The sequence below is a fragment of the Oryza sativa genome, chromosome 12 (genome assembly GCF_034140825.1).
Source record: "Oryza sativa Japonica Group chromosome 12, ASM3414082v1".
Taxonomy (NCBI): Eukaryota; Viridiplantae; Streptophyta; class Magnoliopsida; order Poales; family Poaceae; genus Oryza; species Oryza sativa.
This window is the reverse complement of record NC_089046.1, coordinates 4,356,612-4,383,890: the sequence shown is the minus strand read 5'-3', so window position 1 is coordinate 4,383,890 and position 27,279 is coordinate 4,356,612. Positions and strand designations below refer to the sequence as shown.

The window sequence follows — 27,279 nt, the reverse complement described above, 5'->3', positions numbered from 1 at the left end:
GTATTAACCAAGCCGTGTAATCGGAAATTGAGTTTTCCAACTTCACGGCTGGGGGCTAGGGTCAGTGCTTTTTTCAACCAAGGCAGGTCAAGGGTCTAAAAGCCTTGTCCTCCGAGAACGATTCTCCGACAAGGCTAGGGGCTAGGGAGAGTGTATAGCTCAAGTGACTGATCGAAATCACAAAGTGAGAAAACACTCATACACAACATGCCCAGAGTAAGAAAACTTAGATAGATTCCTTTTCTATTTTACAAGTATTTCTTACAAGTCATAAATACTTCAAAGTATATTACATGCTTCCTTGAGATATTTTTCTACATAATACAAAAACTACCAGACGGCCAACGCCAATCCATGGAGCGGATCTCCGCAGGACCGTCGATCTCCGCAGGTGTCCTCCGAGAACGCGAGAACCCTTCGCGAAGGAACTCGAGATGCAGCTGCGAACGATGATCTCGGATGCAGGCTAGCACATGTCCTCTGGCATAGCGGCTCGCTCGACGACACTCCTGCTTCAGGGCATCGTCGATGCGCTGGCCAATCCCTTCGAGCTGTGCGCAAGCCTCATTCAACCACGAGATATAACCAGCCGCCGACTCCTCGGGATCTTCGCGGGGAACTCAGAGCTCCATGCAAACCCTCGCCATCGACGTGCAACAGCTCCTGAGGTACGAGTTGAACCACACCTCGTGACCCCCGGAGAGCTTCCATGGCCTGGTCCTTCTTCACCTGCACCATGATTTTTTTGAGTTCCACCACCTCGAGTTTCGTCTTCCAATATCGGATTCGACGAGCTCGGTCAGCCAACATGTTCTTGAAATCTGCCCGACACGGAAAAGACTAAGTCAAGCTATTCTTCTCTTCCGAGAACACAGCTAATTAAGTCAATCCGAACACAAGGAGTGAAGGAGAGCAAGATACAAACCTAGCAACGTCATCGCCATGTTTGCCTCCGCGGACGGGCCCTGACTAATTTCCTCCCACAGCACGAACGGCTCGAGTGTGAGCGCCGGAACGATCACCGGCATATCGGGCTGCCCGTGCTGCTGGACATCCTCGACATCAATATATCTACAACGACAACAAAGTACTCAGAATCACATGCTAAGGAAACAAGGGAGACAGTGTTGACGGTCGTTATCAAACAGTTTCGACCGTCAATATTATCAAAATAGGAGAGAACTAGTGATGCTTGCAATGCATATGTTTGTTAGAATAATAATATTCCACTAGTATTAGGTATACTAACCTTTTTGTAGAGAATGACACTAAAGTGGAGGAGAATCGACATCAACATAGACGATAAATCAATCGGACGATGTCGAGAACCAGACTTATGTATGAATGGGCCAAGAACTCAGAATTGACACGATGAATTGGGCCAAAATTCACAAGTCTACAAAGTGAAGCAATAGAGGAAGTCGCCAACCGAAGATGGGCTGGTTTGGGCCAGCCCATGGTTCAGCCAAACCAGGGGGTTCGGTGTCACGTCCTGATAAATTCATCCCGAAATAAAAATTATTTTCTAAAAGGAATAATAGAATTAATTAAAATTCGAAAAGAATTTGGCAAACACTAAAATACGTACAAGAAAAATTCAAATGTGGCCCGGAGAATTTTTGTTAAATTCTCCTTGGTCTAAAAAGAGCCCTCAAATTTTAGTGGAATTTTCAGAGCACAAATAATAATTATTAAGAAATAAACAAAGTTAAAATGATTTTATAAAAAGAAAAGCCCTAAAAAAGTTCCCTTTCCCTCCCCCTCTCCCTCTTGGGCCGGTCCGGCCCAGCTCCCTCCCTCTCCCTCTCCTCTCCCCGCGGCCCATTCGGCCTCCTCTCCGCGCGCGCGCCGCTGACGGGCGGGCCCGCCCGCCACCCTCGCTGACGGGTGGGGCCCACCTGTCATCCCTGTCCTCCCGCCGCTCCCGCCGCCTCGTCCGCGCCCTAGCGCCGCCGCCGCCGCCGAATCCGCCGCATCCCGTCGTCCCCGCGTGCAATCAATAGGGGGGAATTATTCCCCGTGATTTCCTCTCTCTTTCCCCCCATTTTTTCCCTCCCTCTCTCCCTCGGATTCGTTTGGAAACCTCTCCCCTAACCTCGCCGGCGCCATCAATGGCGGCCGGATCTTCCGCGCCCGTTTCCCCCTCATCCGGCCGCCCTCTCTCACTCCCAACCCTATATAAACCCTCCCCGTGCCTCCCTCCACCGTTTCCGCCACTCGCCGCTCTCTATCCCCGCCGGAGTCGAGCTCGCGCCGTCGCCCTCTCTCTCCGTCGTCGCCGCCGAGCTCCGGTCCGCCGCCGTTGTCGTCCCAGACCACCTCTCCCCTCGGCGCCGCCTCCTTCGGCTTCGCCGCATCCCCGGCGACCTCGTCCACCCCTCCGTTTCGCTCGCCGACCGCCGGAGCACCGTCGACCCCGTCCACCCGAGCCGCGCCGCCGCCTTCCTCCGCTCCGGTCGCCGTTTCCGTCGTCGCCGTCGACCCGGGGTGAGCCGTGGACCGCCGCTTCGTTTCCCCCTTCCCTCCCCTCTCTCGGCCGCCGCTCCGCCGTACCTATGGCCGCCGCCGGCGACCATAGGGACGCGGGCGCGCCGCCTCCCGTCGGCTGTGCCGGCGTGGCCGCCTTCGGGCGCGCCGTGCGGCTGCCGCGTGGGGCCCGGCTGTCAGCCGCTCGCGCCCTCGGGTGCGGCTGACGCGTGGGACCCACGGCGCCGGCCGGTGTGAGCCCGGGTGCGCCCGGTCCACCGTGGACCGTGGGGCTGCCGCGTGGGCCCCACCCCCGTGGACCCGGTCCGCGCGCTCCTCCCCTCGGCTGACGCAATAAATCCATTTTAAATTAAAATTTAAATGAACAAATTCGCAAATATTCATTTAAAGAGCATATAAACTTCAAATGGCCATAACTTGGCCATTTGAACTCGGAATTGGACCGTTCAAGTCTCTAATTTTTCCCTAAGAAGTCAAGAACCCATTTTTGTGCTTTGTTCCTGCTTGTTATATGGAGTTTATTAGAGTAAAAGCCTTTTCTTTTCCGTTGGTCGTGTAGACGCTGCAGCTTCGGAGGATCCGCTCTTCGTGGAAGTTGAAGCCGGCGTTTGGGAAAGCGAGCAAGGCAAGTCACATCATCCTTGAACATATTGAATCCCAGTTTATAAAATTATGTTGCTTTAAATTATTGCATTATCACTTTATTTAAATTCCCGCGTTATCACTGTTTTATCTAGCCATGCCTATCTACCTTTGTTATGACCTTATTATTATTGTTATTGTTATTATTACCTTGTTCACCCTAGATTAAACAAAACCCCAACTAGTGGACACTCTACTCATAGTACCACTAGTATAATTTTAGGTAGATGCTTCGCTGATTAATTAGGTAACATTAGGCGGTTTTACAACTCTAGACTTTGGGATATTCATATCACCTGGACACTTTGGAATTGTTGGTTTATTGTGGAATTGGATTCACACCGCCCCCTCTATTCAAAATCCCCAAAATGGTTTTAGGCTGAGCTCGGGGTGCATGGTTTTGATAGTAGCACCTCGGCCATATAAGGACCGGTCTTCGGGCCTCTGTTGCAAAGCACTACCGTACTTCCACATGTCTAGTGGGTAAGGCTTAGTTTGTGGCTCAGTCTGGTTATAAACAAAAGTACACGGATGGAGATGGACGAAGTCGGGGGTCGATGGACATCTCTAGGACAAATGAAGGCTACACGAGCTGCGGCCCGGTAGTCGAGATGTCATGGCACAGGGCTGGTGTCCTGCTGCTAGGGGCTCAATCCTGCCTACCTGTCCCGGAGGTTCCGGCCGTAGGTGGGATTGGGTCGGTACTCTTGTCTATGGCTAGGATGGGTTGGGAACTATGTCACGTCTTCCGTCCGTATACCGTGGTGGTATGTGGCACGTGGTTACACATGAGGAAGATGTGTCTTGTGGGTAAAGATGTACACCTCTGATCAGAGTATAATCTATTCGAATAGCCGCGCCCTCGGTTATGGGCAAGCCAAGCAATGTACCCAAGTTAGTGTTTTAATTCTTAAAATTTGCTCAACAACTAAAATGTGGAATGGTTGGCCTGGGTTGGCTTGGGACGAGCTGGGATCCAGGGTCGGGTTGCCAGTTCGGTCTGAATCATCGTAGGCCTTGGGTTAAGGCAGGTTCGTGCGGGTTCACGACCTTGATTAATAATACTGTGTAGCTCTAGGATCGTCTTTTTAAAATGGCTTTGGGCAACTAAGTGACTTTTAAATGCTGTTTTCTGCAAAACTTAACCCCTATATCATTACCCCTTGTACCCCCTTGCATTAATCGTGCATCCGCCGGTGTGGCTTGCTGAGTACTGTGGTTGTACTCATTCTTGCTCTATCTTTCTCCCCCCTTCAGTAAGAGAAGCTTTGGAGAAGATGTCTTAGGTGGAGTCTTGGCTTACACCCCAGTTGAGCGCCTGTGAAGATGGAGCCGTAGGCCCGCTAGTCCGCTGCTGTTTATTTTTTATTGTCAGGCCTTAAGTGCCTTTGTAATAATGTAAATATTATCGATATAATAAAGATGTGTCTTTTATATCATGTTTGTATGGTGTACCCCGGCTTTTCCTGGGACGGGGATTAATACACTAGCGTTCGGGAAAATGCAATTTTCTCGGTCGCGACATTCGGCCAAACCCCCATCTCCACCGTTGAGGCCACAGTTTGGCATGGATGTCCAAGATTGCACCCCAATGACGTTTGGAGGGTACTTCGGACAATCCCCCTTTCACAACTGTCATAACCACCTCTATATAAAGGCTTCACTCTCTTCACTTCAACACACACCTTAAGCAATGGCTCTAGTAGCTTTTCTCTTCTCTTTTGTAAGATTTGTACTTTTATTAGAATACTCTTCTATATACATTTATGGTATTAAAATACTCTCCGAGTATATAAGTACCTACTTTACATTATGTTCTTGTTATACTGAATATACGGCTAGCTTATCTGGGAGATGCTTTGGTACGGGTACAGTGTTTGCTTATGCAATTACTCTATGTCATGACGATGATATTATAGTAGTATCTGGTAGTTTAGACGTGGTGTCTAGATTACGGGATATCATTATTTGGGGTTATATATTGCGGATGAGAGGTGGGCCGCTGATGGTGACAGCTCAGTACAGGTATTCCTCCGCGCCTATATATAATCCTAAGTTAATTTCCTGGGGAGGGTATTCCTCTGTATTTAGCCCTAGTTGTATGGTCATGACGGGCTGTCGTAAGGAACTCGGCAGTCAGGGGTGGCTTCTTAAAGTACCAGGAGAGCATCGGATAGAGGGTATTAGCTAGTATATCAGTTAACTAGAATGTATGTATACTATGTATATTAGAAGTATAGGAGTAGATTTCCTTTCTCTTTTCTTTCCACACAGCTTAGATGATATATTATGAGAATGAGTAGTTAATGCTTGTGTGTCACTCTACCCTTGGATTATCTTAACCCCTATTTAGAATATGATTATCACAAGTAATATATAAATTATTAGTTGAGTTCTCTCTACATGATCTTCCCACGGGATAAAATAAATACGATACCCTTGGAATACTCTAGAGTGAAATGCTACAATGGTATATCCGTGCGCTTGCGGATGAACTCTGTAACCATAATATACCAGAAGTATTTCTACGCCATTGCTGGGAATTATATTTCTAGTAATGTCGTTAAGAAATACCATCAGACAGTTGTTCAGATAAGAATAGTTCGGATCCATAGACAAGTTTTACAGCATGAAGGTTAAGGGGTACAAGGGAAAACAAATGTCCTACTCTTCAAAAAGGGGGAGGACGGACTCCCCCAAGTCACCGACTTCTTCCATCGTATCCTTGCGTGCGTCATCAGCGGCCCCCAGATCCAAAGCCTTCTTAAGGTCCAGATCGGGATATGCCAGCCTCATGCACGCAAGGACATGGCACGCCCCGGTGTAGATGCCGTTGGACGTCTCCTCCCCGATCCTAGCCGCGTGCTTGGATGTGATCTCCTCCATCGCCGTAGCCAGCTCCACAAGCGATGACGTCAGCGAGAACTCATCGGGATGCGCCGGGATGGTAGTCGTGACACTACACTCCCCGGCGAGTTGGTGCAGGCTGGTGAATGACGTTCGCAGCGAACCGCAGATGTCGATCATGTGGCCCTCGAGCTCGGACATCCGGTGCTCGAGTCCGCGCCGCTGCATCTCGTTGCCGGCCACTAGCTCCCTCATCTTTAGGAGGTCCTCGTGGGCCTCCGGCCAGGTCGCTCGCTAGCTAGTCGGCACGTTGGTTTGCCGATGACGCCGCCGCCCTGGCCTCCTCGATCTCGTGACCTACGCCGCGAGCACCGGCCTAGAGGATGCGCTCCATCTCCGCTTGGAGCTCCTCCCAGGTGAGGGCATCGGTGGACGGGCCTCGGGTAGGCATGAGGCTGACAGCAGGGCCACTCCGTGCCGCCTCCTGGTCCTTAGTAGCGAGGTCGCCGCAGGGGACACGCTGAAAGCGGCATCAGTCCCACCTTGTGCCGTCTTTGCCCGCGCCGCCCTGTGAAGATTTTTCTCTTCCCCATGAGGCGAGGTGATCGGATTTTTGAAGATGACAAGACCTCAAAAATGTTTACTTACTTCTCACCGATCGTCACCAACCTTTGCCTTCGCTAAGGTGGAGGAGACGCGTCCGAGTCCTGAGTAAGATGAAATGGTATGAGATCAAGTTGTTCCGACTACGTGTTAGGGAACCACAAAGAAGCTTACCGTAGAGTTTTTCGCTTTCCGACGGGTCCCTCGTACGGAGGAGAATTTCCTTCCCCTCTTTGGGACGTTGCTACCACTCGTGGTGGCAGCAACAGCGTCAGAGGCCTCCTTGGCGATGCTCTCCTTCAACGACGCTGCCGCCTGGTGGTCCATGAGTGGCCCGATTACGTCCGTCAGAGGGAGAGCCTGCACAACGTGAAGTCACGACACGATCTCGAGGAGAAAGATGTAAAGGAATCATCGAGTACACTGACATTGATCGCAGCGGCGCGTTCGGCCGTTCCCTTCTCGCAAAGGGGGATCGAGATCTCGCCCGTCGCTGAGGGGGCGCTGATGATCACCTGACTGACGCGGCGCCCCCCGGTGTCACTGTCTAGACCTGTGAATCGAAAACGAGAACTCGATAAGTTAGGAGAAACAGATGGACTCGGAACAAGATTAGAAATGCGAGCAAAAATACACCGAGGAGAGATCCGGGTCGTGTCCTCTGGCCCAGAGTAATCAAAGGCCGGATGGGCACGGGCCTGCAGCGGTTGAATCCGCCTACCTACGAAGTCGGCAGCGACTTCGTACCCCGACAACCCCCAATTTCGGAGATCATCGATGATCTCGATAAAAGATTGGAGGGAGGGAGTCAGGGCGGGTTTGGCGGTCCACTCAGGGATTTTGTTTGGTTGTTCTTTAGGGACAACAAGGACGGGATCCGAGTTTTCTATCTGAAGATAGAACCATCTCGCCCGCCACTTGCTGTGAGAAGAGGGGCATTGGAAGGGGATGTAACGCGACTTCAGCCGATCCCGAAGTTGGAATGCAACGCATCCAGATACCCTGTTGGGTTCCATCCATCGCAGCTCATAGTAAAAGCGGAATAGATCAAGGAAGGGCTCTACCCCAATGTAGGCCTCGCAAAGATGAGAAAAGATGCTAAGGAATGCGATGGAGTTGGGGTTCAAGTGAAGCAAAGAAAGGCCATAGAAATTCAAGACAAGAAGAAGAAATTGAGAAGGCGGAGGAAGAAAACCGCAAGAAATGTAATCTTCAACGACAACCATGCGGCCTAAGATGGGTTTAGGTTATATACCACCTGCCTCCCTTTGCATGGTCCCGCGACAAGGGAGGGCACCGTCGTCTTGCAGCTTCCTCAAGGACGCGGTGGTTGAGGTAGACTTCTCAAGATCCATCGCCGTCGGAGGATCGCCGGAGAACAAGAGGGAAGAAGCAAGCTAGGGTTTTCTTTGCGGAGAGCGGAGAAGACGAAGGGCGCTAGAAGGCAGGAGAGTTTTCTGGCAAATGGACTTCAAATGGACTCCCAAAATCCCTTTAAATAAGCGCACTACCGACGACGCGTATTCCAAGGAAAGGAGAGAGATTGCTGCCGGAAAATTCTGGGTCCGTTGCGCGCGGTAGTTTTCAGACTTCAATTTAAATTCACTCATGACCGTTGAACTTCATGCGGTTTTTGTCGATAGCTCTTTGTCTCTATGGTTTTTGCACTGAGATCGACTAGATGAGAACGACAATTCCGACATCAGAAGTCGCGATCAATGACATGAGTTCATTTAAGCAGAAGTCAGGGGCTACTGTCAGGGTTACGGATAAGGTATACCATCTACCCTTGGATGTACGTTGTATACTGATACGGTATACCCGCGCGTGTACGGATAGTTTCCGTATACATAAAGGAAATCTAACCCGTGATAGAAATAGAATCTATGGACGGAAAGAGTTCTACTCGGACAATACTGGGTCTTTACTATATCGTGAGGGGTCCGATATCTCCGAGTCCTACTTGGAGATCAACTGACCCGCGGTATATAAGGGACCCCCTAGGCAGGACCTAAGGCATCGAATATTACTGCCAACACATCCCCACAGCCTACGGAGCTGGAGCCTACAGGAGCCAAGTCGCCAGGCCGGGAGATCTAGTCGTGCCAACTCGACTGCGTTCTCGTCGGTATCACCGAGTTCTGTTATTCCCTTTGTAATCTGTGGTTTCCATCATATAATCCCATACCAACTGGATTAGGGCTATTACCTGCTAAGGGACCTGAACCAGTATAATCCTTATCTTTTGTTTGCTTGATGTCGTACTACATAGATCCTCGTACCAACGGATCCCAATACTCTCTATATCCGGTCTATGGGTATCCCCCGTCGACACTTCTAAGCTTTATTCCTAACTTTCAGTCATATCAGATAATATCTTGAGATATGACTGGTTTTTCTCCAACTATTTTTTATGATTGCCCAAAAATATTAATGAGCACTCCTTTTCCTGTATTTCTCATTTTCTTTCTTCTCTTAATGATTGAGAATATTTTCTACCTTCCATGTCCTTTCTTTCTTTCTTTTTTTAGCCATATTTTATTGCAAGCTACTAATATGAGAGACATTTTAAGGACATGATGGAATATTTATTTGGTGGATGGAAATGTTGCTCACACCTAGGGTAGAGGTAAAACAACCATGATAGGTGGAAGGCATATTTTGTTAATCTCCAGTATATGGTGGGTGCACGTAAGTGGGTATCTTGGTCAAGACAGCATAAAAAGAAGCAACATATGATTATAGGGTTATTCAATTAAGATCATCATATTATTGAGGAACTTATAAATTTTATTCTTTTTTAAAAAAACATATGCTCCGGAATTCCAGTATCACTTAGAGAAAGACCATAGCAACTCTATTTCACAAATTCATATCCAACAACAATCTAGATTTAGATCATGCTTTATGCAATCCACAAGTTTCAAATTCAAGGCAAAGATTTTTTTTGCCAACAAACTCAAAAACTATAGTGAAGGTTAGGCAGTAAAGCACTAGATAGAAATAAGAATAGAGCATCTATTCATCATTTCAACTGGGAAAAATTAAAACATTCATTGATGATGGCAGCAGTGCACGTTGCCAAGAAACCGTTGCTACTGCCAAGTGATTCAAGGGGCAGTGGCTTTGGAGGAGGTTACTGCAACCAGCAGCGTGCAGAGACTGCGACTGGTTTTCAGTTTTAGGATTCCTCTGAACCAGTAGCAGCTGCTGAACAATCATCTGCAGATGCAGTAGTAGGTGTCTAGATCAGTTTACCGATCGATCTGAAGAGAGGTGAATTAATTACAACGAATGAAACTACAGATTCAGAGAGGAAGATGAGGGAGGAAGATACTGATTGTTCCATTTGGATTTATTTTGAGGAGTTGCATTGCAGATAGACAAACAGAATTCTTGATGTAACCGGTGCAAGGAAAGATTCAGATTTCTTCCTATGTCATTAATTTATAAGTTTTTTTGTTTTGATTTTCATGTACAAGAATGTAAATTATAGTAAATGGTAACATCGTGCAAGCTAGTACTCAAGCATATTTATATGATAACTAGGAAGGTGGCCCGCGCGCATGTACGGACACTTATATTATTGAAATGTAAGATTATTGTTTGTTAAAAAATTTTGTCCCATAGATTAAGGGTAAACTAAAGTTCAGATAATGTTATTTTATAATAATTTAAGGTTTCTATTTTTCTTAAGGTATCTTAAAAAACCATTCATAAACTTTTGAGTAGAAGATGGATTAAGTAATTACGACTTTTGAATCATGTTTTTTTCTCAAGTAAATAAGAAATTATTGCTAGTTAATTATCATACAGTCCAACTATATATATACCATGTAGTATGGTCACAAATGAAAAATGCGAGAGCAATATACTCAAATTTCTTGTGATTAAATCATCTCATGAAGACGTATGATATAGTAAGAAAAGAAGGGAAGCGTATGCATGCAAAAAAAGAAGAAAGAGATCAAAATAAAAAAAGGGAGGGGAAGCTTACATACCGACATATGTAGGTGCATACCTATGCCGCGGGAGGAGAGGTGGGACCTCGTAGTATTTAGTTTGTTCTGAGATCAATTTAATCTAACGGTTTATAATATTAGACTTACCGTTTTAAGTGAAAATCAAGAAATAGATACTTTGCTTTTTTCTTAAAATTTCTAATACTTGCTCTAATTTATTATAGAACTATGTGACACCTTGAGAGCATTTTAAGGAATTTTAAAGGACTTAACACATGTAATTAGAATATTGACCGCGTAATATATATGAGAATATGGTAATATTTGTTCCTGCTTCGTCCTTGTTTATATACATGTAGAGAGAAATTAATTATGTGGCTGGCAAGCCACTAGATATCTAATTAATAGCAATTAATTTTGACACCTATTTACAATTGTTCATAGTAGCTCTTACATATACATCTTACGATTTTGATTATTTGTTGATCACCATGACTCGCATGAAAAAAATATGTGTACTACATCTTACGGTTTAGGATATGAAATTGATGAATTATCTGATTTATGTGATAGCTATTTGAGGGTATAAACGAATGATTTGACTTCTAAGAAGTTAAAACATTGTTTAAAAAAGACACCATTTAGAAACTTGGAAAGCGTACAAACGTAAGTCCAAAATATGGAATTGGAAAAAAAAGAGGGCCTTAAACTACTTTATAACACCCTTGTCTTAGTAAGAGTTCTATTGACATTTATAATATAATGATTTGTTTCACATGTACGAACAACTAGTACAAAATCCAAATATGACATAACACAATACATTATAATTATTATGTAATCAACTCTTAGTCCAAAATATTCTTTTTTTTGCCAACAGGGCCAAAATGTTATATAGTTTGTATGCATGGTTCATAGTTGAGACAACAATACTTTTGAACATCCCAAAAGAAAACTCAAAAAAAATTAGAACCTTTTTAGAAATTGCCACATTTTCATATGGAAATAATCGCTTGGAAAACAGTTTTCACGAAGCTTTTGTAAAGCTTTCATAATAATTTCCTTTTCAAGCAAAACTTTAGGCAATAGTTCCAGAAGTTTAGCTTTGAAAACCTTTTGAAAAGATGATTTTGAAGTCATGCACTCAAAATTTGGTTTTGCATGATTTTGCAATAAATTATTTGGAACCAAAATTCACAGATGTTTTTCAAGAAAATTTTCTTTTGCAACTAATTTTGACCATTCCTATAATTTTAATATAATTTCAAAGCGGTTTTGGGAGACAATTTTTCAATTACATTGTTTGAAACAAACACTTCCTTTCTTTTTTGGAGCAATTTTCTTTATAAAACTATATTTCAGAATGCAAAAGTTAATTTGTTTTGCAATATTTTCTATAGACAATTCACAAAACAAAGTTTTCGGGGGAATTATGCCATATGAGTTGGACTTGTCCTTGGAATTTTAAAGCAACCGGAAGGTGAAATTCATATTTATTTTATCCTTCATCCCTAAATTCTTGTCCACATTGTAGTTTACAACGTTCCTTTTAGTAAAATTTCCTGATCTGCATACCATCTTATGTTTCTCCTGATCCATAAGCTTCAAATCTTTGTATGTTTATGGAAATAACTAGCAATCTTGCATGGCTTTCTTATAGATACGCAGTCCGTTTCTCTTCCTTTTATTGTTCTCCACGATATTCCCATGCCAAGGTAGTACATTTGTTGTCAGTGGTCACTAACGGCTTATTCGAGACTTCACTTCTACTGCACGAGGGTGTAACCAAAGGAAACTAGTACTAACAATGATAAGTTGTCATGATCGATAAGTTAGTTTCTGCTCTTTTCTTTTTCTTCACATTATTTTCATATAATATGATGCAATCGTCTACTTTCGAGGATGAGGTTTCGGCAACAATCAATAATATTCCTATAGCGTCTTAATTGCTTTCGGTTCTTATTCTATAATTTTGAAATGTAGATGAGAATATAGAACCAATATTTTTTAATCACAAATCGAGTAGTAAGATTGCCTTTTCAAAGGAAGGGTTGAGATGTAAGGTATCAAAATAATTTTTCTTTTCGGTGCATCGGAATCAGACATTTTCCAAGAAAGGTAAGATGACGTCAAAAATTGTTTGAATGTTTTCACAGATCTTTTTTTAGCATTTAAAAATAGCTTTGAAAAATATAGAGTCCTTAAACTAACGACCATTCTATCTAGGTTCTCGAACTACAGTCGATATGCTCTGATACCAGCTCTGTCGACCCCCGATTTTGGAACTCGGAAATCTTCTGTGTTTATCAGTACCAATCCCTGGATCAGTAGTTGGTACACACATACATAGCCAAATCACAACATATCACGAATGAATTCAGGCTAAGAGAGTTAAATGCTTACATTAGGGCCAGGCAGGCCAACAACTAACAGAGAACAACAGCGGAAGACAAAATAATACAAGGGCCCGGTTGACATGCCACAAGCAGTCGACTGGGAACGAGACCTAGAATGGAACCACACTCCGATCATCTTGTTAGGTACGCAAGCATACTAACAAGGGCTTCTCTTCAACACTCTGCTAAAAGATATATAGAGCAACAATGAGTACAAAAGTACTCAGCAAGCCACCACACAAAATGCAGTAATGTACAGGATAATACAAGGAGTGGCTATGGTTACTTTGCGTAAAGCTGAGTTTTCAAATATCATTTCACAAACCTAAGACCTAGCATAAACTGTTCAAGTTTTAGTTCCATTGTTCATTAAACAGCGACGGTTCTGTCCACCATCCATTGTGTTCCCAAGGATAGCTTCCCGCCACTGGTCGTCATGGTTTTCTGGGGTCTACCCCTTCTCGCCTCTCGAGAAGTTGTTCCACCAGTACAAAATCATCATGCAACATCCCACCCAACCAGTTTAAGAATTTAGAGTCTAGCCAAGTGTAATACATGTCCCGGTGCTCAATATCCGCGAGCACGGCTATTCGAATAGATTTGGTTTACTCACATTGCAGTGGATGTACACTTTACCCGTACTCCGCGACTTGCCCAACACATGAGCCTACGTCCCAACGAATGAGACTTGCCACAGCAAAGCCTTTCGATAACCTCACATTGGTAGTACCCGCTCCATGAACTTGCATCCTCCTGTACTCTAGGCGTCATAAGTTTCTAGCAGTGAGAGGAGTTCTGGCGCTCCCGGGAAGGGAAGACTCACACATGCATTAAGTTTTAGTTAAGTTAAGTTTACACATGGCAGTCCTACCGATGGCGACACCACTGTAAGCACTCGCCCCTCGCGGTCCCACCAATGGCTGCCCCACCGTAGGCCCTGCCTCACACACATCAAGAATAACCACTATGCAGGGATACTGCCTTCGCTCGGCTATGTACTCCGCTAGGTCTATACCCATACGAGAAATACGGTTGTACGAGAGTCGTTTCATGCTTAACTTCATGGCTCGGTCCTTAACTGAACAGGGATGGTACTAGCCTTTTCCGGACTCCACCCAAGTACCCCAGCCGCCCCAGTCGAAAACAGTGTTTAATTTTATTTCTCCTTTCACAGTTCGTGTCATCCTTGTCATGGCAATGTGGCGCTCATGTCTCCACATGCCGCATCTCAACTACCTTCCCTAAGGTAGTTGCCCAAGCATATAGCACTTGATAAATATGAGAATGCATGATTCTAATTAGCATGACTAAGCATTTGTTCAATATTGACTAAGTACACACGATAGCAGGGTTTACAATGGTCATACAGATAATCAATATCAAGGCATGGCATATATAACAAGTAGGACATTCATATTCATATATATAGCATGCAATTTTATTTAAATCAACATAATTTTCGCAATAGGTTCAACATGCTCAAAGATTAGTGATGACTTGCCTGCTCAGGATAGTTCTTATTCTTGGTATAATCTTGATCAACCTTCACCTCCTGGAAGCTGCATACGTTGCCTCACCACTAATCGATACACAATTTCTATAATATGCGAGAAAACCAATATTCAAGCAACAATCAAATATGCACAAACAAAATATAATTGTTCGGAATATACCTAGGGCTATTCATATCACTCGTGCTTGCTAATGGATTGTAAGGTGCTACGAAGTCCAAACTATGGCTGCTCACATACAGAACTCAATACTCAGGACTATGGAATTATCTATGAACTATTGCTATGTGGAGTTCATGGCTAAACTAGCTTTGATTGTAATTTAAATGGTGACACCCTACAGGAGATTTACCAAGGCTCAGTGGATAATTTAATCATAACAAGAGTTCTAACAGGATGGATTATCTAAGCATGGCTCTACAAATATTACTGTATTAGGGTTCCAACGAATTACATGCTATGTAGGTTAGATTAGTGTGGTCCATAATATTATAGTTAAAGTTTATCTCAATGCATAATTTTACCATAAATAATCCTAAGTCACGGTCAAACTATAATTGTGTGTGAGGTCAAGATTTATAATTAGTGTTTTATCTACTATACACGCTTATCATAGACTCCTCAGTTTAATATATGAAAAAGGTAGGTTATTGTTCTTGTGTATGATTTAAATGGACTGTACAGTAGTTGTGAGTGCAATAACATACTAGTATTAGATCATTTACTAAGCATGAGCTATTTACTGTAAGCTATACAGTATATGTGATGCAGGTGGATTTGGCGAGTTGGTACTGTTTATCAACTTAAGATTACCAACTTAAAAGATACTATTCCAAAGAACATGACATTAAGTAATTAATTTCGTATAGGTGATTTAATCACACTAGCTCTGTTATTATTTCTCATAAACAAGTTAAAGATTCATCTATGAGTATTAATATTTTAGTTACAAAATATGAAGCTAAACTTTATGTAACTAATTTTTAAGTCATGAATTTAATTATATGGCCATCGAATATTAAATAAGCACTAGTATTTTCCTATACATCCATTCATTTGAGACATTACTTATACTTAGTTTATGTGGTTGCTACAGTGACAAAACATGTTAAATATATTTATTTGACATCTACTCTACTGTACAATATCAATTTTATTTATTAGCACATTTTTAAGTTGACCATAATCTAATCATTTGATATTAATATATTTTATTAAATAGTGAGTTATATACCATTGGAAAGCTTATGAATTTAGATGAATTTAGGTTCAAGTTTCACTCGAATCGGAGCTAAAATGAATAATTTATACTAATTTAAAGATTCAAATTTGAGTTAATCCGAGAAATTGTAAAAATGCACTGTTCATAAATGATTTATTTTTAATCGGAAACATTATCCAAAACCCACCGTGGTTGACATGTGGGACCGGCCCTGGTTGACTTAGGGTCAAACCTGCTTGTTTAATTACCATTGGGTCCCGCCTGTCATAGGAACAAAATATATAATTGTGTTTTCTTAGATTTTAACTATAGGGACCCCACCTGCCATTGAGTGGGATAATCACCGTTAGGGATAGGATTACTGTGCGCTAATCACATGTGGGTCCCACACGGTTTCTCTCTCTCCTCATCTTCTTCTTCCTCTCGCCCGTTACCGAGCGAGGCAGAGGCGCGGCTCGGCGCAGCCGGCGTTGCCGGCCCGAGCCGGGACGGCGGCGGGCGGCTCGGCGACGGCCAGGGTGAGGCGCGGAGGAGCTCCGGTGATCTCCCGCCGATGGCAGCCGGCGCGCGAGGAGACGGGGGCGCGCGGCGCCATCAGGCGACGCCATGCCCGAGCTCGGCTACAAGGGGCTTCGGTGCTAGGGACATCCTTCGGCCGAATTGAAGGGTGCGGGAGCATCTACGAGGTATGGGGATTCGATTTCACGAACTATATGGAGAGGGGAGCTCCCGGGATAGCCTACCCACGGAGAGCTCGCCGGCGATGAAACGGCGGCTGGGGCGGCACGGCCATGGGCGCTAATCGTCGATTTTGAAGCCGGCGCTAGCAATTAGATGTATGGAGGACGCTACGGGCGCGAGGGTGTACCGCGAGATGGCGAGATGGCGAAACGCAGCGAAGTGGAGCTCGACGCGGTGCAGGACAGGGGCAAACGGCAGCGACGTAAGGTGCTCGACGGCGTTTCTTGATGTCCAGCGGCTACCCGGCTTCCCCCATGGCGACGGCGGCAGCACGGCTCTTCCTCCACTCCCTCTAACCTCCTGCTCCGGCCGGGGAGCCTCACAATGGTGATCTCTAGCGGTGGTGAGAGGGTGATCGCAAGGTGTTCGATGAAATGCATACGAGAAGAAGGCTGAGAGGGATGGGGATTTTGTTGAGGGCTTCGCTTAGGATGCAAGCAAACTATGGGGATAAGATCACCAGCACATGCCTAGGCGAGCTAGAGTACTAATGGTGATCGGATAAGAGCAATGAGGTGGATGACGCGGCTGAGATTCATCTCCTTCTCCATTAAGGTTCTGTGGCTTAATCATCACACCTATAACCTATAGACTGCAGGTCTGGGCGCTAGCTGGAGGAGAGGGCTCCGTTTTATCCATTGGGCGTGGATGGGGGCGATGGGACGCGCGTGTCTGGGTGATGAAGGCAGGCGTGGCGACGGCGACGCGCGCACATGGGCGATGGTGCAGCTCCGTGTTTTCTGGAGAGAATCTAGGAGAGCGGTTAGAGGTGCGGCTTGGCGTGGTGCGGGCCCTGGCACGACGCGGCACGGAAGGGATGACGCGGGCGCGGGCGTGGGTCCGGCGCGATGCGACGCACGGCGCGATACAACGCGATACGGTTGCGGAGCGGCAAGTGCGGTGCGGCTAGGGTTGGGGTCGGACGCAGCTGAGGGGAAGGAGGCGCGGTTGCGGTGCGGCACGGGCGTGACTGGCGCGGCCAGAAGCGATGTGGTGCACGCAGTAGACGGGATCGAACGGTTGGCGGACATTGAATAGTGGCGGCTGAGAAAAGAGAGAAAAGGAAGAAAAAGGGAAAGGAAGGAAAGGGAGGGGCTAATCTGCAAAAGTGAATGGGATTGAATTTGAATTGAAATGTAATCAATATATTTTGGTTTTGAGAATTCAAATGTTTGATTTGAATATTTATTTGGTTATTTATTAGTTCCCAAATGAATTTGCTTTCCATTAAATTATCCAAAAATTATCCAATATAACCTATAAGCTTTGATATTTCTTAAAAACTAATTAAATATTCTAATGTGACCTTAATAATACAATAGCACATTGGTCGAGTTTATTTGTATAACAATGTATTTTACAAGGACACATTTAATCGATTATTCCATAAAAGTAAATTGATACTTGGTACAATATTGACCTAAATGTTTAATTAAACACTCACATAAACCTATTTTATATATAAAGTTCAATTTATTTGCATGACAAATTATTTTACATGAGTGAATCCATCCCATGAGAGACTCGATGAAAGTTATAAATGTTAATTTAATTATTCTAGTGGAACACTCCTATATATATAAAATCATTGTAGTGGCGACTACTTCGTGGTTACTTAGATGTCATGACACTTGTCGACATGGTTCAAGTATTTAACATACAATTTGTAATTATTAATAATTGACTTGTGTTTTATTTGGCTTGCTATCATGTACACAAATATTTATAGGATTAATAATAATTATCTTATTCTAATTACTTCTTAGTTGTACGGCTTTAGCTTAATCTTCAATCGTGACAATTTATAGTTTGGCAAGCAATAGCAACCATAACATCCAGCATAATGCAAAAGTTTTAAAAAGTTCGAAATTTTAGTGATTTTTATTATTAGGGATTTTCAGGATATTACATCCGATGATTTAAATAATGGGTCCACCAATTCTAGTGTACGTGTAGATTTGTTAATATAGATTTTAACTTGCTAATTTAATGGGTACACAATATAATGGTGTAGACTTTATTTCGAAACAGTGCATTATTTGAGAATAATAGTATAATGTAATAAAAAATAGATCCGATGATTTAAATAATAGGTCATCGGTTTAAGTACACGTATAAATTAGTTAATGTAGATCTTGAATTGTTTATTTGATAGGTACACAATATAATTGTGTAAACTTTATTTTAAAATAGTGCACTACTTGAAAATAATATTATGAGTACACTATTTTAAGTGGAAATTATCTTATATTATAAATTTAATGGGTAACATATAATGGTATAAATTTTATTTTCAAAAAAAAATATAGAGCTAATTAGTTACCTGAGTTATATGATGGTAGATTTTTTTTTAATTATGATTATTTAAAAAATATATCCATTATATAAATGAAAAAAAAAGAAGAAGGGAAGGAAGCGTACGTACCCATGTACGTACATATACCTACCTATGCGCGCGAGAAGGGGGAGAGCTGGGACGTATAGTATTTGGTTTGTTTTAAGATTAATTTCATCTAACGGGGTATAATAATGGACCCATCAATTTAAGTGAAAATCAAAGGATATATATTTTGCTTTTTTCTTTGAATTTTTAGGATTTTATCGCCACGTGACGGCTTGAGAGTATTTGTAGGAATTTTATTGGACTTTTAGTATATAATAGATAATAGATATTTATGCATATTTCTTAATTGTTCTGGTATCAAGCCCATGAAAGAAGCATGCTACTTTGTCGTTGATTCATTGGACCTTACAAATTAAACAATTTGTTCTTGTCCCTGTATAAGCTGATATATAATAGGTCTTTGTACTATGCAAGTACTAGTTGCTGGGCTAGCTTTGCATCTTCAAAGTTGTACAGTGGAGGTTGGAATATACCTTTACCTTCTTATGATTCCTTCGTGTAGATCGAGATGGCTGTCATCATCGGAGCCAAACGATCGATCGAGTGCCCAGCTAGCTTGCATAACACCACTTGTATGTATAGTACTCTCAATTAATTACAAACCACACCATCAAATTCTTGCTCAATTTGTCAAATACTTCAGGACAAATCAGCTGCTGATCAATTAATTTGGACGACTCTAACTAAATGACAAATTAATGGTCGTCTTGTCCACAATTCGATCAGTACTGAGCTAGGAATAAGAACTGTGCTTCATGTAAAATCAAAGGTGTTTTTATTATTATTCTGTGATGAACAATTGGCATTGGAGATTATTAATTTTGTTATTTGAAATTTATTCACGAAGTGGTTTCGGAGATGATTGGATTTATAGGTGAATTACAGGTGTTGTCATTTTATGTGACCGGTCAGACCGGGCAGGTGTTGCCGGTCAGACCGGCGGTATGCGCGCAGTCAGACCGGCCAGCCCGCGGTCTGACCGGCCGACTCTGTCGGTTTCGGTTTCGGGTTGTTTGTTTGGATATCCGTGATTATTTCATGATTATGACTTCTAGATGGATACTATACGTACGTAATACCGTTGTTTGTTACTAATGAGTCAAGTTGGAGATAGCTTGGTCTCGGAATATGGTTTCTTTGTTTATTTCATGTGTAGGTGACTCGATGCCTCGGGAGAGTATTTGCGGTGATGGACCGGGAGTCGGTTTGGGGATAAGACGACGTTCGTGGTGGTCAGAGATCATGCAGGATACTTAGGCTAGTGTTGATGCACGTGGTTGATGGAGATTCCATATGGCATACGATGGAGGTATTATGTGCGTATGGAATGCGGAGTCGAATTTGGAAGGAGTCCAAATTTGGTACGATTGGTTATGTAAAGTTTGTTTCTTGTACTAGAGGGTTTTCTAAGGTGTTTAGGACTCTTAGTATGAGTTTGGTTCGTGGCTTTAGGCTGCTTACCTCGGGTATAAATAGAGGGGGAGCGTGAGGCTTCCCGGTATCGCTTTTGAGAGTAATTGAGTTGAGTTTTGAGTTAGGGTTTCGAGTTTAGTCGAAATTTTTGTAAGGAGTGCTGTTGGTGCACTTTCTAAACACAGAGAGAATAAATAAAGTCGTCATCCACTTTAAGAGTTCTTCGATTTGTGTTTCACCGGGTTTCGGCGGTCTAACCGGTGATACACCGGCGGTCAGACCGGCGGCAAGCAGCGGTCAAACCGGCGGCATACAGGCGGTTAGACCGGCGGCGGCGGCAGGCGCGACAGGCGACTTCGGCGGTTCGACCGATCGATCTACATCGGTCAGACCGGCGCAACACTTTCGGTTAGACCGTGACTCGTCGATTTCGAGGGTAACTTTTATTTCCGCTAAAAGTTTTCGGATTTTGGGTATACTAACCATTCACCCCCCTCTGGTTGGCTTAGTTCTTGTGATTCTATCCTACACTTCAGATAGCCAGACCAGTATCCGAAAACGCAATGGTGCCTGTTTAATCAAGAGAGAATTAATTCTATACCCCTGAGTTGCTCGAGTTTAATGATTTGCCATTGATAGTGTCTCTTTTTATAATATACCGGTGACTTTATCAATTATTCTACAATACGCCATTAGGCTGAAACTTCTTTTCAAAAATACCTAAAATACCCTTAGAGACATACAAGATTATCACCGGAAGTTCAAAAAAATGAAAATTTTTATGTGGCCACCTTACATAACATGGAAGTTTGTATACAAGTTTCAAGTCTTTTTGTGTATACTTAGTTTTTAGGAAAAAGTATTTTTTTATGTGGTATATGAGAAAGAATTTGCTTATACAAGACATAATAGCATAAAAATATCTTATGTAGTGTATGAAAGATGATTTATATTAAAAATAGCAATAAAAAGTATTTTATATAGCATATAACAAATAAGTTATATTTTTTATAAAAAATAGAAATGTAAAAAACTTGAAACTTCTATACAAATTTGGCAAATTTTGCTACAAGACACTTCGATTTCGTGGTTTTAGCCGTAGGACACCACCCAACTCACTTTTGGGGGAAGACACTCCATAAATGTGGTAATTTGCCAATGGACACCGCGCCGATTGGAATAATAATTTCTGGTTGAAGAGAAGAGAGAGATCACGTGAAATGTCAAAAATGTCCTTGTACCCACATGTCAGCAGCTCTCGTGTCTCTCCTCTCTCTCTATCCCCTCCTTCCGACGTTTGATGCGTGGAGCAGAGGGGCCGCGGCGACGCGCGGGTGAGGGTTGGAGCGACAGCAACGGCGGGTCCGCTGCCACCGACCCCATCTCCACCATCATCCTCAATGCCGCGAAGTCCACCAAGCGATGGGTCAACGGGATCTCCTCCTCTCTCTCTCTACTCATCTCAGCCATGGTGGAGAAGGCAAGCTCGGCGTCTCCATCGCCCACTGCTCACCCTAGTAGCCGCAGCAGCAAGAGTATGGCAGCGGCGGCCTTCCGTCGCCGACAAGCCCGATCGATCGCGGGTGGCGCACGGCGACGCGGGAGGGATCGGGCTCGACATCCTAGCGGCGCTCAAGGCGCAGGAGGAGGAGGAGGCGCGGAAGCCCGCCATGTCCACCGTCGCTATCGCGGTGTTGGCGTCGTCCTCCGCCGCCACGACCACCCGACGCCGCACATCAGACGCTAGAAGGAGGGGATAGAGAGAGAGCAGAGATAGGAGAGCTGACATGTAGTCCCAAGGGTATTTTTGACATTTCACGTGATTTCTCTCTCCTCTTCAACCGGAAATTATTATTATAATCGGCATGGTGTACATTAGCAAATTACCACGTTTATGGAGTGTCTTCCCCTTAAAGTGAGTTCAGGCGGTAACCTACGGCTAAAACCACGAAATCGTAGTGTCCTGTAGCAAAATTTACCTAAAAAATTCCATGTGTTAGAACGCCACATAAAAGATTTTATATTTTTTTTGAAACTTCAAATTAGATTAATCAATTGTTAATCTTGTATGTCCATAAGGGTATTTTGGATATATATTTTCGAAAAGAATGTCTATTGTAGAACAATTGATAAAGTCATCGGTATATTATAGAAAACGATAATGTCGATTGCAAATCATTGAACTCGAACAAAGTGGTATAAAATAGATTCTCCCATTATAAAACAACATTGTTTATGTCGTTCAAGTACAACGGAAAGACGGCGGCAGAGCACGTTGCTCAACGGAGTATTGATCAAGCGTGAAATAATATGACATCTTCCCACTAGATAAGCAAAAATTAAACTGACTCATCCACTTGCTAAACCACGTCTCCCTATTGGAGACAGCAATTTGTTTATGCTTCTGACCTTTTCAAATCATCGTGTCTCCGGCCCACCTCTACGGAGTAGCTAGCTAGCAACAAGGCTCTAACTAGCTAGCAACAACCTCTAATCTCCCATGGATTGGATTAATTAGTAATTAACTGAAGCAATCAACAAACAGCTAGCTAAAGCATGATGATTAAGTTACACTATAACATGCATGTTAGAAAGGCTGGTTATAATTAGGATAGGATAACAATTCATGCAGCGCAGTACAGCCTAAAATAAACTGACGATCAGATCAGAGTAGATAAGAAGAAGGTTAGTATGTGCGTCCAAAAGTCATCATGCCTCCTAAAAGAAGAAGTCATCGTGCCGTACGCATATGATAGATTATCTATAAGTCATCGTGCTTGAGCTTTACTAGGATCTTCGTGAGGCACCACGCCACAAGTTTATCCGTGACATTGACGTACGGTTGATTCCGTTTCTAGAAGTAACTACCAGTAATTAATCCACTATTCCACTAGCTAGGTGTACTAGACATTGATAATTTGTTGCCTCGTGCTAGCGGCTAATGTAATTCGATTTTGCTAAATATTTGTCGGGTGATTTCTTCCATAGTCAAACTATGACGTTTTTCTAGCCACATGATGTTTTCCAAGATTTGTGCAACAGCAGGATTAGTTGAGTACATGACCGAGTCAATCTGACTTTGTATATATCGATGGATTCCTGTACATCACGCATGTCAGTAGCCATTTACAAGTGTAAATACACTTGTAATAAGTGCACTTACATGTCATATCTACTGTTTTTACAAATGTAATTTTAGTTATAAAGCACTGTAATTTTAGTTACAACTTATAAATGCAATATTTAACACTTCAGATATCTGCACGGTTTCTCAAGCAATGTATTTGTACTAAAACGAAATATTCTAGTTACCAAAATTTACAGTGCACTTGTACTAAAATTACAGTGCACTTACATGCCATATCTACTGTTTTTACAAATGTAATTTTAGTTATAAAGCACTGTAATTTTAGTTACAACTTATAAATGTAATATTTAACACTTCAGATAACTGCACGGTTTCTCAAGCAATGTATTTGTACTAAAACGGCAAATATTCTAGTTACCAAAATTTACAGTGCACTTGTACTAAAATTACAGTGCACTTATGTCGACGTTTGATGTCACGACTACGGTATTTGGACAGTATGGGGATCGTTGGTGCTAGGATATACGCGAGACTGAGGTAAAAGAGACGGAGACAGGGATTTTTATACAGGTTCGGGCCCCTGAATTGTCAGGTAATAACCCTACATCCTGTTGGCCGAAGCCGATATTGCTCTTATTCATGATAATCACACCAGTACAATATTTGGGGTAGCCTATCTAACTGTTGTCGACATGGCGGTCTGACGATCTGACTCGTAGTCGACAACAGGGTAGCCTTCCTCCTTGAATCTGTGCCCGGCGAGATCAGAGATAGCGCTTTCGTCTCTCCTAACAGTATCCGAAGACACCCCGTGCGTATCTCTGAAGTTGATATCCAGCGGCGTGTCTTGGCGTATGTAGGCTTCTATGTTGTGGCTTCTATGTCGATTGTGTTGGGTGTTGATCCTCTGTCCCATAGTGGGTGTTGATCGTGTTGATCGTCTCATGGTGGGTGTCCCCCTGTCCTCCTAGGGGCCTTGTATTTATATCCATAGGTGTCCCCTTGTCCAAGTAGAACTAGGGAAACCAATATGGATACAATCCGAGTAGTCCTTGTCGTTTTCATGTAGAACTCTGGTTGTCTTTCCTTATCCGGAACTCCTCCTATATCCGAAGATCGCTTCCGTATGAGATATAGTATGTAGTGGGTCCTGCCGATATTTAGTCAACTACTATTAGGTATGTGGTATCCATAACCTTGACAATAGCCCCCGACTTCAATGCACATGAACGAGTTCATATTCTCAACCACAGACTTTGGAGGAAATGTTATCGAGCACACGTGACCGTTCTAGGTGAGTTTAGAGATAACGTTAGACTTCCTTTATCAGCCTCGTGCAGGCACCGAACGGGTTTGTCTAAGTCAATCTCTGATGTCGACCGAGAAAGTACAGAGCGTACGACTAAGTTTCCTGTCTTGCTGTAATTGAGAATTTGGATTGAAGTCAAGAAATTTTATCTCGATGGGTACACCATTTCTTCATTCGGTATTCCTTGTCGAGATCTACCAACCGTTCTCGAGCAATCGAGTAGGCGTAGAGTCTGCGACGGAGCCTTGTCAACATTTGTCATACTCGCCTTAGTCGATCTTGGTGTAGAACCATAGAGACATGGAGTCTTCGATAATGTCGAATAGAATTTTCCTGAAATCAATACTCAGAAAAAATATTAGATAGAAATAGCCCCCGAGCGAATGCTCAAAGGGTGACATGTTATAATATGACAGACTGGTGAATTGAATGTACAGACCAGTGTTTTGTATATGAGCGTCCTCTCTCTTACCGACTCCGATCAGTCAGTTTGTAGAGTCATACACTCTCCCTAGCCCCCAGCCTTGTCGTCGGAGAATCGTTCTCAGAGGATAAGGCTCTTGGACCTTTGACCTACCTCGGTTGAACAAGCACTGATCTTAGTCCCCAGCCGTGAAGTTGGAAAGTCCATTTCCGATTACACGGCTTAGTTAATACGCAAGGCGAGAACTCTTACACGACCAGATCTTACATGGTCTTTCGTCTCTAAAGGATCCGACAAGGCCTTATCGGCTCTGGGCGTCCCCAGCCGAAGTTCCCTTAGGTTCCTCGGAGGCCTTGTCAAGACGGCATAAAGGGACAGTAGGATAGGTTTCAACGCCAGGTGTCATCGTGGTAAGGGATCTCTGGGTAAAACATTTGGCGATATTGTGCACCTGATATCAACTTTGTTGAAGCAGGAGTAATGGGAGAATCGCTACACCCTTGGTCGAGGACCAGGCAGTAGTCGTAACTCGACCACTTAAAGTGGAAGTAGTGGGAGAAACGCTACATCGCTGGTCGAGGACCAGGCAGTAGTCGTGACTCGACCACTTGAAGTGGAAGTAGTGGGAGAAACGCTACATCACTGGTCGAGGACCAGGCAGTAGTCGTAACTCGACCACTTAAAGTGTAAGTAGTGGAAGAAATGCTACATCGCTGGTCGAGGACCAGGCAGTAGTCGTAACTCGATCACTTAAAGTGGAAGTAGTGGGAGAAATGCTACATCGCTGATCGAGAACCAGGTGTAGGCTAAACTCGACCACTAGAAGTAAATGTACGAGAGATCGCTACCATTGACTGGTTGAGAACCAGTGAGTAGGTGTCTCTCGATCATTTGGAGTCGTGGTACAAGGACCGCTACACTGTTGGTCGAAGACTAGTCGTAGCTGTTCCTCAACCATCTGAAGTCATGGTGCGAGGACCGCTGTGTTATTGCTGTAGTCGTACCTCGACCATCTGAAGTTTCGGTGCGAGAGATTGTACGTACTGATTCGGGAACCAGCGAGCGAGTAGAATCTCTAGAACACCAATGGAAGTTGCAGTGTGAGAGATTGCTACGTACTGGTTCGAGAACCAGCGAGCGAGTAGAATCTCTCAAACACCAATGGAAGTTGCGGTGTGAGAGATTGCTACGTGCTGGTTCATTGGTGTTGCGGTGTGAGAGATTGCTACGTACTGGTTCGAGAACCAGCAAGCGAGTAGAATCTCTCGAACACCAATGGAGGTTGCGGTGCGAGAGATTGCTACGTACTGGTTTAGGAACCAGCGAACGTGTAGAATTATCTCTCGGACACCAATGGAGGTGCTAAAGTTGGTTTATTATATGTGTATCTCATGTGGCCAGCATGACTCACATACCCAACTTATAGCGTATCTGGATGTCCGTTCGCAGTCATGTCGGGTGATCAAGCCGACGACATTTGCGAGGAATTATCCGATAACAACCTTTTCTCGAGTAGTCCAGCCATGGCCGGTGCTATGAGATAGGTCGTCGGTCTTCGTTGGTAAGTTGGACGCGACGACTCTGCATTTGTCAAGAATGACCTCGATAATACGGTGTACTCGACCACATCCTACTCGAGTGCTCAATTGTTCCTGAAAAATATTTTCTAGAAGGCAAGATATATAGCAGAGAATATCGAGTATGTACTAAAAACTGCATGGATCTTCTAGTATTATCAGGATATAACGAGCAGATGTAACATCGGGGACAACCGTAAACAAGCATGATTTATACAGAAGAAGACGGAGTGAGCCCCCAGCGTTAGATCGTAGTCGATTTAACATCGGGGACAACCGCGCAACAGATATTGTATAAAAAACATGCTCTGGGTAAACATAATAAATTATTGATCTGACAATGCTGTATAAATTGAAAAAATAGGTACGATAAATTGTGTATAAAATATTGCGTATCTTTGTAGATACATGCCGGATGTATCTATGGAATTAGTAGATCAATTATAAAAATCAAACTACTAAATACTTTTGTTGATTTGTTTGAATATTATGCAGTTGTGCCGTGTAGACATGTGTTGATGTGCATATACCGAATAGGTTTTGGAAACCTATCGGCATATGTACGTACGTCAACATGTAGGCCTGCGGATGGATATCTCCTGAGTCCTGATTGGTCGGCACGGTTGTCATGCATGCACGTATTCCGTTTGCCT

General features: G+C 43.5%; 1 protein-coding gene and 1 long non-coding RNA gene across 4 annotated transcripts; one reads left to right on the top strand and one right to left on the bottom strand.

Annotated features, from left to right (window-relative positions):
* Positions 1-217: 217 nt before the first annotated feature.
* Positions 218-16,793, bottom strand: LOC4351687 (uncharacterized). Of its 3 annotated transcripts, XM_066306252.1 has the most exons (8): positions 16,539-16,793; positions 14,439-14,534; positions 7,008-7,132; positions 6,754-6,939; positions 6,625-6,683; positions 5,798-6,544; positions 926-1,071; positions 218-821 (listed from the first exon to the last, which is right to left on the bottom strand). In XM_066306252.1, exons 6-8 carry the CDS (start codon positions 6,229-6,231, stop codon positions 565-567), a joined length of 837 nt encoding a protein of 278 aa, XP_066162349.1. In that variant the 5' UTR covers positions 6,232-6,544; positions 6,625-6,683; positions 6,754-6,939; positions 7,008-7,132; positions 14,439-14,534; positions 16,539-16,793; the 3' UTR covers positions 218-564. The 3 variants fall into 3 exon arrangements, 2 of the variants coding, with proteins under 2 accessions (XP_066162349.1, XP_066162350.1); XM_066306253.1 differs by lacking the exon at positions 14,439-14,534 and having other exon boundaries at positions 16,539-16,678; XR_010738318.1 differs by lacking the exons at positions 218-821; positions 926-1,071 and having other exon boundaries at positions 5,641-6,544; positions 6,754-6,894.
* Positions 16,782-17,593, top strand: LOC107279796 (uncharacterized). The gene is made up of 2 exons (XR_001542218.3): positions 16,782-16,926; positions 17,003-17,593. It is a non-coding gene; the product is annotated as an uncharacterized lncRNA (long non-coding RNA).
* The last annotated feature ends 9,686 nt before the right edge of the window (positions 17,594-27,279 follow it).